At 42.1% G+C, this 11,251-nt stretch overlaps 1 protein-coding gene across 1 annotated transcript; it reads right to left on the minus strand.

The window, feature by feature from the left end:
- Window positions 1-1,889: 1,889 nt before the first annotated feature.
- LOC148864927 (AT-hook motif nuclear-localized protein 20-like) lies at window positions 1,890-3,830 on the minus strand. Its single transcript, XM_088981622.1, has one exon. It carries the CDS (start codon window positions 2,864-2,866, stop codon window positions 2,099-2,101), a length of 768 nt encoding a protein of 255 aa, XP_088837748.1. The 5' UTR covers window positions 2,867-3,830; the 3' UTR covers window positions 1,890-2,098.
- Between the last annotated feature and the right edge of the window lie 7,421 nt (window positions 3,831-11,251).

The raw sequence follows: 11,251 nt of genomic DNA on the forward strand, positions 1-11,251 counted from the left end.
TACATGACGATCACATTTTTTGACGCTCAATATATACAGAGATTTCAAACGATTCAGTGTAAAACTACACCAATGAACTTTTACATTGATAAGGTTTAATACCGCAAACAAACGCAGCTTTAATTTTTAGTTATAAGGTTTAATACTCTTACATATTAGGGTTCGGAAGAGATGTCCATCACAAAGAGGGGTCCCCAAGTTCTGAGTGGAAGGAGAGAATGCTTGGGCGATCCTCCACTTGTAGGTAGAGTTCTCAGGATGACTGTAGGTTGCTACCTGAACGTAGAATGCAATCTTTCATATTCAAAAGTCAAGAGATTACCAACAAATAATATGTCAAACAAAAGGACAATTAAAGGTCTTTTCATTATATAGGAGGACAGAAGCCCCGTGAAAAGAGATGAAGAGTAGTGCTTGTTCGTCCAAAATAAACCAATGGGGTCATTAGGATACACCAGTAATCCACAGAGATAGACAGTGATAAGGATTGAACCCCGTGAGGCCAAGCCATTTGGATTCTCTCCTACAAACTCCAGAATGCATGAAAGATGTAACCCACCAAGACTACCCATTAATTTATTTGTTAATTTCCTCCACCAGCCACATTTTCAAGACAAATAAAAATAACAAAGAGCTTTTTCAGTACCCAGAAGGTACTGTTTGGGGTTTCCTTTAGCACAAGGCTGATGTATCTTCATTTATATATATACCCTGGGGCTTCCCCCATCCACTCGTAGGGTAGCCTCCGGTTGTCCTCCTTAAAGGGTATTCAGCGTTTCTACTTCATGATATATCCCATGATAAGGATATCTTGTTGACTTGCAGCTATCCAGCTAGCTTCTGAGAGCCCTGCAGATGCAAATTAAAGGGCTTCTGAATTCAGCTTTACCCCTTTTAGTGTCGTTATATTTGTCTACTTTTGTTACATATCCTCATAATGATCATTTCTTCTCTGTACCCTCAAATTTGACCCTTTAACATTAGTGAGTTCCATTTGTTAGTACAAAGAAAAAAAAAAAAAACAGAAAAAGAACACTTCCAGGGAAAGGTTCTGAAAATGGGGTCATTTATTAGCGTGTGTCCTTAGTCTTTCTCCTACGTACAGAGGAATTCATTGACCACCAACAAATATTTCCCACGTATCCATACGTCTTTGCTTTAAATAATGAGAAAACACAGGTGAAGTGAAACCCCTTTAACCTTCTGATTCAAACGCCAGCTTTAGCCTTCACAAGATGGACAGAAATCTGCAAGACTTGGCCAAAAAGAGGAAGAAGAAATTCTATTTCTAACTGTGAACTGTGCAACGATGGCAGATAAAAAAATGTTCACATCTTTCTACCACCTTTGACCCTTCTTAAGTCCTCTGACAACAAAATTAAAACTCGGTGCAAAATCCGGAATACAAATCTGGACATGCATTAAATGGACTACAGTCTCTTGCAAAAAAAAACTGAGAAGAATCCGACCATGTATGCAAATACAAAGCATTGATTTGTATCAATATATAATTTAGGGCCTCTCGTAGTGAACTGAACCATCTAATTGGTTTTCTGCAGAATCCCAGCCAGAATCGCAAAGCCACAAATAGCCACGAAGCTCTTACATAAGGCTGTGCGCCTGTGACCCGGTAAAAATAGAAAAAACTATATCTAGTCTAGAGAGAGAAAAAGAACAAAAAATCAAGACCGATGTATTACACCTACCGTTATTCTCTGAATATCCACAGTCTCATCCATCATATCAGGTTAGCTACAAATAAACAATCAGCAATCACGAAGAAAACACAAGAGAGTTCACCTTGGAGAACAGAAGAAAAGAAAGAAAAAAAAAGAAAGCTAGAAATGGATTACAAAACGATCATGGAGACTAAAATAGACACCCAGAACTAGAAGAGGAGCCAGCCAACCAAATTGTATTGAGAACTAAAAGGGATTAAAAGAAAAGCTAAATTAAAGAAGTAAAATTTACAAAGAGAACCCAAGATTTCTCCTCTCATCTACTTCTTTCAGTTCTAATTTCTGATACCAAAGAAACTCTCTCGTCTCTATCTATTTCCCTCTCTCTCTCTCTCTTTCTCCAGATTTTTCGGCTATCTTCAGAAAGGTGGACGGGCATGAGCCCAAGCAAAAGCGTCGTGGTTCAGTTGCCCACCATTAGGGATAAGGTTGGGTGGAAGGTTGTAAATGGGCAATGATGATGGGTCGGGCAACCCAGACTGCTGCTGAGCACTGCTGCCAATTGCGGGTGGAGAACTTCCTGCACCTCCGGCGAGCTGACCCTGCCCACCACTACCTGCTTCATCTTCTTCTTCTTCGAGTGGGAGACGCTCGTATGTGGCGTTCGCAAATGTGGCGGCAATCACCATGACCGGCCCCGCTGCAACAAGTGTGCCGACCACGCTGCCACCCACCACCTGCCCTTGACCGCCAGCCAAGTAGACCGTCAGCCCAGTCGACCCTGGCGGAGCAGGTCCGGGCAGGAAGGCTCCTGTCAGAGATAATATCTCGAACCGGCCGTGCAGTGCTACAACAGCACCGGGTGCGGCAGGCTGTCGCAATGTCACGTTGGCTACTGCTCCGCTTCCGCTAAGTACACAGACTCCTCGCTGTCGTCTCCTGGCAAATTGCGCCACGCTCTCGGCTACGTCGGCCCCTCCTGCCACCTCCATCACATGGCTTCTAAGTGCGTTCGGGCTGTCTCTGGTCACAAAGATCGGTGGCTTCGGCTTGTTCTTGGACCCGGGCGGTCGTCCCCTTGGACGACGGGTCCCGACCTCGACAGCTCCTTCTTTTGGTTCGTCCCCGTTCTCTCTCTCTTCTTCTTCATCTCCTCCGCCGCCGCTGCTTCCACCGTTTTCATTCATTGATAGTTCGCGTTTCTTCAACGCTGGAGAACCCCCTGCCTGCTCGACGCCTGGCAGCCCCACTTGCCCAGTCCACCACCTGTTCGCCAGGGTTGCAAATCCAAGAGAACCCACACAAATTTATTTTCTTTCAGATCACGTCTGCAATTGTCCTTTTTCTGAGCTTTCCTCCACTGACAGAAATCTAAAATCAAGCAACAACTGAAGATGGAATGAACGGTTCTTCTCCTTGATAATAGATCTTCCTTCTCTCCTCTTACTGATGTAGACCTGAGAAGAGATCAAGCCACCGAGAAACTAGAAACGGATATGTACCGGATCATAGTACCACCGAGGCCGGTAGATACATGAGATTAAGATGCAATTGCTCACGGAATTAATTTAGTGCAAGAGGATAGAGATCGATCCGTGGATGGGTTCTTCCTATACGGCTAAAGATGAACCAGACAAGAAAACAACCCGAAAATGAACTAAGAGAAACGAACAAATAACAATTACAAGACCCTCTACAAAATCAACTACTGTAGGAGAGAAGATGGATGAAGAAAGAAGAAAATATCTAAGCACACCTTGATATAGAAATCCAGAAAACACCACCAACAAAAGCAGGGAAAGAAACCCACAAGGAAGAAAGGAGAACGGAGTACTCAGGATCAAAACCAACCAGAAACACCACCACCACCGCCTACAACAGCAGAAAAAGCTACAGCAAAGAGGAGAATTTGCCTCTGCATCTCCCTCCCTATTTCTTTGTGGGTTTTCTTCGTTTTCTTTGCTGTGTCGTGGGGTTTGGGAGCTGTGGTTTTCTCTTCCCTTCACTCTCGTCTCTAATGTCTCTCACCTTGTAAGAGGCCTTGGAAATTAGGGTTTTGTGGGGTAACGTGCGCGTGAGCAGGTGGGGAGAACGTCGTTGTCTCGCGCCCCGACATATCAACGGATGCCGAGAGACTCCAGACTAGTTGAAAAAAAATAATAATAAAGAAAAAATTGATGAAGTTTTACTTTTTTAGCTCCTCTCTTCGTTCTACTATTTTTTCCTATTAAGATAATCTTGATTTTAATTTATTCTAAGCTTTTTTAACCCCACAGCTACTACTCACCCACCACCTTTTCATGCCTCCTTTGCTTCCGTTCTTGGTCTTTCTTTCCGCTGAACAGCTCCATAGCTACAAGGATCAAGGAAGGTATCTCATGAATTCATGTTACAAACCCTATTTTAGTACTTTCGGTTTTCCTTTGTTTTCTCCATTCACACCTCTTTGAACAAACAAGGCTAAAACATAAATTAATGAAGCTAGCTTTCAGCTGGTTTCTGAAGGGTTTCACTGATCAATTTATTTGTTTCTTCGGTTTTCTTTTCCTTTTCAAGGCAAGCTTAAAGCTTCCCGAGTAGCTTAACTGTGAGAATAACAAATAACAAGCGAGAATGATCCAGTCCACCTCGGCCTTGACAAAGTTTTTTTGCTCATTGGTGAACGATCATGTCTGATCATTGTGTTTGAAACAGAGTATTATTGACCGTTTCCTGATGAACATTGGCTCCAAAAAAACGACACCCCTGATTGATAGATCGAGACATAAGTCTGTCCGTTTTGTTGGAGCCCACCCCGTGATCACAACTGCCAATGACATACAACTTTGTGTCCATCATGGTAGACCTGGTGTTTCTTGGTAGAAACGTTTTAAAAAAAGTATGAAATCAGCGCCGAAAATTCAATCAATCACAGTGATCAAATCAGCTACAGTTAGGTTTACCTCTGGAATTGGTCTGACGTGTTTGAACTAATTGTTAACAAAATCATCATCTAAAAATTAACTAACTTTTTAGCTATAAATTTATAGTGTTTCCCATATCTGTTTTCGTTGTTGATCAAGCTGAGTTCCAAGTTTTGAGATATCTCGGTTAAGCTCTTTTTGTCACAGATATGCAACTGGGGATTGGCCTCCTTCGATGTTTAATCTAATTTCGTTGGGTTCTACGCGTATTGAGTACTTGGTATCTTTTCAGGATCATTTATGCCGTTTCTTAGTTATAGATTATCAACCTGCTTCAAAATTTAAGACTTGTACAACTGAAGCCAGAGCTCGCGTTCATCAGCTCGAAAGGCCTGAGTGAAATAAATAATAGCGATTAGGTTAGATACAGAAGACCAAGCTCAGTTGTAACAGGAGCTCGATTTTGAGACTAATAAGCGAGTTTCCATCATATGCTAACTGCTCTGTGGCGGAATGAGGAAAGGGGGAGTCCGTTACCTCGGGTTCCTGAGTAGAGAGGAGACTGGTAAGGTGGGGCATATATATATATATAGGAAAAATATTAAGGAACTTGTTGTGGCTGAAGTACGGGAAATCTGGGTATTATTATGTTTCCAAGAACTGGAACATAGATATAAATTTTATATTTACATTTGTTATATTTAAATTAGAATACTTAATTCAAAATGTAGTCAATGTTTTTTTTCATGGTAGTAAGTTTGTGATGCCATTTTTGCTGATGAAATTGATATTTGATCATAGTTTTCCAATAATAGAAGACGAATAATAAGAGTGGATGCTAAAATCTTAAATAAGCTAGTATGGGAAAATGTTATAAGTAACAAATTAAACCTGACATGCCAATTGGTGGATGGGAAATTTGTAATGTAAAATTTAGAGGGGATTAATAAAATACCAACTGATCATAGGATGGTAAGAAAATTTAATGCAATAATTATTTAGAGAGCAAATTTATAAATCAATGGTTAAAAGAATAATGAATCAATTACACTGTATTGCAAATTAATTAGAATGCACACATATATATATATATATTACTTGTCCAAAAAGCATAGGACCCCAAAGGCTGAGCTGATTGTCTACTAAATGGCATAGAAAAGGAACAAAATGAGGAATGCATTTACTCAGTGAACAAAAAGGTAATACAAAATTTAAGAGGATAATCAATTATATATTATGAAATATAATGGTCAAAACTACTTAATTATCTTATATACAAGAGTAGCATAAACAAAATATTCTGCCCTGATTATTTAAGGATAGGCAGAGGTGTAGCCATGCATGGTTTTTTCTTAGGGGGGTTGGGGGAAAAGGCTAATATGTTTACTGAAATACGGATCCTAATTTTCATAATAAAAATGCTAACAATTAAAATAAAATCTAATACATGATTCTAAATATTAAAATTCTAAAGTTAATATACAAGAATTTTTTTCCTTGTACTTTCAAGATCTCCTTAAATCCTAGTTTAAAAATTTGTGGTTTTGTTGCTTATTAGATTAGTTCAATAGTTCTAATTTGAATCTTGTGTCTAAATTCTAATTTTTTATTATGTCTATACATTTATTTTAGTTAAATATTTTCTGTTATGTTGATTTTAAGATGATATGTTGAAAATAATAAAATTGTTTCACTCATCAAACTGATTGAGTGTTTTCTATTGTCATTGACTGCTTGATTAATAAGAAAAACATTTAGTGAGTGTATTTCTATTGTTTTTTAATTGTTGTTTAATCTTTTATATATTTTTCTTTTTTTAGATGCCTTTTTAATTACAAGGGGGTCAGATGGCTAGGACAAGGTGGGTGGGTTGGGTAAGGGTACAAGATGGGTAGTCAAGTGCAAGTGGGTGGGCTGGGCACTGGGCAAACCCAAACAGGTGGGCTAGGCATTGGGTAGGGGGTACAAGTGCAGCCATGGCATGTGCCTATGCGAAAGTCCCATTGGGACTTTTGTAGAACATATAGGGCTCATTCATTGCTAATGCTTGTCTATTTCAAAAATCCTTCATCTTCTTTCATTGACATTTAGGTTCTTTATAGAGGAAAACTAATAAAAGAAATATAAAAATACAAATAATTTATAAATTGTATCTCAAATCTTTAATGTAAAATCTTCCAGTGACAAACTAACAATAAAAAATTAGAAAAAAAATCAAAATCAGTCTTAGACTCCACTAATTAATCAGTTACATGATAAAATAACTTTAAAAATGGAAGAGATTCAAGATAAAAATAAAAAACTTTTACAATTTACTTGTTGTGCACTTGACTTGTGTAGTCTCCAAGTCTCTCTAACTCAATTCAAGAATTTAAAAAGAAATATATAATGTTAGAAACCAATCAAAGCCCCCATGAGATGAAAACCCACATGATTTCTTACCACTTTTATGACTCGGGTTGATTGGTTATAAGTTTTTTCAATATCATATCTTTCCGGCTTGAAAGTCGAACTCCTTAAAATATCATAACTTCAACTTCAACTATACAAATTAATGAGTAATCAAATCCATTCTATTCAAGTATTCGACAATTTGCTTATTCGACAATTTTCTGGTTCTGGACATTTTAGAATCTGATTGTTCAAACTTCGACAATGGACAAGAACAAGAAAAAAAAAATCTGGTTGTTCAAACTTGTAACCTATGCAAGTCTCTGGTTCCACGATTTCAGTTTTAGTTTTTTTTTTCTAGATAGTGTTCGAACTGATTCCAAGTGGTTCTAGGCAGTGGGTATCAGGTTCTTTGATTGAATCTTAGTGTTCAGTCCCCCTAAGTCCCCTACCTCCGCCCTTGAGGATAGGAATGGTAATGGGGCAGGTTTGGGGAAGGTTTGGCAAATTCCAGGCCTTATACATCCACTTCTGTAGAGTTCCCAATCCGTATTCTCCCCAAAACCTATAGTAGGTTGGTTTTTGAAAATCCAAATACTCCACATACATGAAAACACAAAATCCTCTCTGCATTTGAGGGTGGAGTTAATCAGATTGGTGGATTAATTGGGTTTAGAACCTGCATATAATTTTTTGTTATTTTCTGTTATATATAAGTAATAAACAAGTAAAATAGCATAAACAAACATCGAAATTTCCAATTATTTGATTAAACAGGTAAAAACACATAAACTATCAATTATCCTTCACATAAAATTCAAAATATTATTACATTTGATATTTAGTACACAAGATCATATGCCTCCCAACAATATGTGGGTGAGGGAGGGTTGCACTTAATGTAATACCGTACACTACCTGTTCCCATATGGGCTATGAAATCACAAAACTCGTTCTTGCCATAAAATCTATTTTTAAGAGAAAAAACCCTGCCCATTGGGGTGGGGACCCAATGAGTAGGGTAGAGATTGCCATACCTATTCAATGACAAATTTGGCAATAATTCATCACGAGTATTAATAAGGATTCTCAACAATATTTTTCCCTTTCGAGTATACCTTAAATTATATCTGATGGTGCGCAATCTGGCCAATCCTAGCTGTCAACGACCTTGCCTCTGGTTGGAGCAATGGGGAGCCTGAAATGGGGAAGATGAGGGAACTCTGGGGGGAACCCGGTGAGATTGCTCCAAAGCTCATGTTAGTATTCTCTCAAAGGCAAGATAAAAACCAGATGGCGCAAAGTTCACATACCTTGTTGTTGGGGGTAGGGGGCCTTTTATAAACACTTCGCGCACTCACTCCAAGGCTTCTGTCAGGTTGGGTATGACTAATTTTGTGCTTCTGTTAGTTCATGTGTCATTCCTTCTACTGGGACAGAACTGCCACTACTACTTGTCAGAGCCGTCTCTGTAACTGGAGATGGCGGTGGCAGGTGGCGGTGGCAGGCGGCCGTTTGAAGTGTGACTGTCAAGCATCAGATCCCGAGTCAGTCAAGTGTGTCGCCCCTGGATACGAACTTCCTCGGTGTCAGTCATGGTACGGTTGTTCAATTCGACGTCCTAGGGGCGAAGTGCTGGAGTGGTGAGCGAGGTGAAGTCTTGAGTTCGGATAGAGGTGTGTCCCGAACTGCCATGGGGCAGGATAGTTCAGGTTACTGCCTTTTGTGTTTGGCTCGGGGCCTAAGGGAGAGTTTGGGCTCCTAGTAGGGAGTTCGATTTAGTAGGGAGTTCGGGCTCCTAGTAGGGAGTTCGGACTGCTGGTAGGGAGTACGGACCGCTGGTTCCTCCCTATGGTGCTCGCGCCTTGAGCGCACTGTTGCGCCGAGCTGTTGCCTTTGCCACATGTTGCGTAATTATGAGGTCGGGCCAAATCTTCCTTCATCAATTTCCCCCCACTCCTCGTGCTAAGGGTCCTACCTTGGCATAGGGAGTTCGCAAGGTGGCAGGTGGATTTGTCCCGTACTTCGAATTTTGATAGCGCGAGGTGCGTCGTTAGGATTCTTTGGGTTTTTCGAGCGCCCAAAAGGTGGGAGAAACGCCTACCTGCTTACAAATGCTGACAGACGTGGTGGCACAAACTTATTTCAAATTTCAAAAAAATGCGCCACTGAGAGATGTGACAGCGGGTCTTTTCGAATTTGAAAAAACGCGTCGCTGCCATTTGAAAGGCGAGGAGATGTGCATTGGCGCTCTGTTAGTTTTAGAAAGACGTGCGATGTCGTCTTGTGAGTTTCAGAAAGACGTGCGTTGACGTTTTGTCAGTTTCAGAAAGATGTGCACCAATCATGTCTCGGCCTCAGGGGACGTGCGGTCAGCGCGAATGTGGGCCGTCAAATTGGCTCTGATCTGCACTGTTGGTTCTCGGTTACTGTGGGTATAAATAGCGGGGGACCCCAGTTGCTTTGTCACTTCTATGTTTTGCTTCTTGAGCTCGCGTCCAGGCTTTTAGTTCGCCTTCAAGGTTTTTTGCTTCTTCCAGTTTTAGAAGTTTGTTCAAACCTTTTTTTTTTCGGGTGAGTACTTTCCTGGAATCCACCTTTTCTCCTTGATATCTAACTTGGATAGCTCAGATGGTTCTTCAAGTTGGTATGATGTAGGTTCTACGAACTGAGTTGCATCTGGCCTTAGTGAACCTGAGGTAGAACTTGATGAAGAGTTTGAGCTCGTAGGCCGAGCTGCTTCGGGCAGTTTGGCATCTACCTCTCATTGAGGTCGGATGTTAGATAGGTTTGGTCCTTCGACCATGACGCCTGAGGGGCTCCAATCCCTTATTACCTATTACAATTTGCCTGAGGAGTACGCATATTTCATTCCTTCTGGTAGCTTTCCTTGGGAATACGGTCCTAAGGAGATCGTGATATTCCAGGAGTAGTTCGTTGTGGGGTTGCGACTGCCTTTCCACCCCCTTCTTGTCGAGGTTATGAATCACTTCGGCATTACTGTCGGCCAGTTTCACCCGAACTCCATTCATAACTTGGTGGGGACAATCTCCATATTTTGTGAACAGGGCTTTCCTTTAGACTTGGAGGTATTTTTCTTTTATCTTAATGCTTAAGAAACAAGCGGGTCCCTTTCTCGGGCGTATTACCTGTCTCCTCACCCGGGTTTTAAGCTCTTGCATGAACTTCCCAACAAGGTCCCGGCGTGGAAGCGGGACTACTTCGGGGTGCAAAGTGTACTAGGGTGGTCTTTTCAAACCAGGTGGGGGATGGCCGCCCTTGACTCCGGTGTCACGCTTGATAAAGAGATGGTGAAGGGCCTCTGGCAATGGGCACAGCTAGGGCTAAAATGCCATCAGTACCTGATGGAGGCCAAGCTCATTGCGGCCGGCCTGAGTTTGGGTAGGTTCCTTGCTCAGAGGTTTCTTGTTTCACTTTGTTTTTTCATTTTTTCTGATGTCGAACTCTTTTTTGTAAGGGTGATGGACTCAAAAAGGACTCATGGTGGGCACCTGTTCCAAGGCATGAAGAGGAGGAAGCGAGTCACCAAGCGAACTCGTGCCGAGCTGCCCCAGGATGCGGAGCCTCATGTACTAGACTACATGTCAGAGGATCCGCCCAGGGAGCCCGAGGTGGCTCCTTTAATGCAAGAAGCGGCAGGGACCCCTTGTGCCAAGACTACCCACATGGGGGCCCCTGCCTACTCCAGTACTCTCGCTTACTCTAGGTCCGCTCATGCGCGAGCTGGGCCCTCAGGCTCGGAAGCTCAAGGGGAATTCAGGAGCGTGCTGTCGCCAAACTACGCTCTTCAGAAGAGTAGGGAGGCCACTTGCACCGAGGAGATCGCAGCGTGCACCGATCTTCCTTTGAACCAGGTCACCTGTCGTGCTGCTACTCATGCTATGGTGGTGAGTTAGATTTCTTGTCGGGCTTCTTTGTTTTTATCCCTCTTGCTGTCGTTCTCTTAATCACTTGTTCTTTCCTTTTGGTAGGTGAACTCTTTTATTCATGCCTTGGCAGCCTAGGTGGAGAGGAGCTCGAGACAGGCGCGAGCTACCGACGAGGCTTTCTGTGCCGCCGAGGCGACTACCCGAGCTACTGAGGCAGCTGCTCGTGCTACTGAGGAGGTTGTTCGCGCTGCTATGGCCAGGCAGGCAAGGTCTCAGAGGGATGCCGAGGCCATTGGGGTTGTTGTGAAGCACATGGCGGACCTGAGGCTGGATCTGTAGCATCAGGTTGAATACCTTCAAGAGGACATTAGGGAGCGGACGCAGATCT

Source organism: Nelumbo lutea, chromosome 3, assembly GCF_056320005.1.
Source record: "Nelumbo lutea isolate HS-2025 chromosome 3, American lotus-T2T, whole genome shotgun sequence".
NCBI classification, from domain to species: domain Eukaryota; kingdom Viridiplantae; phylum Streptophyta; class Magnoliopsida; order Proteales; family Nelumbonaceae; genus Nelumbo; species Nelumbo lutea.

Coding starts and splice junctions, on each gene's coding strand:
- LOC148864927 (XM_088981622.1), bottom strand. CDS start 2,866: ATGAATGAAAACGGTGGAAGCAGCGGCGGCGGAGGAGATGAAGAAGAA.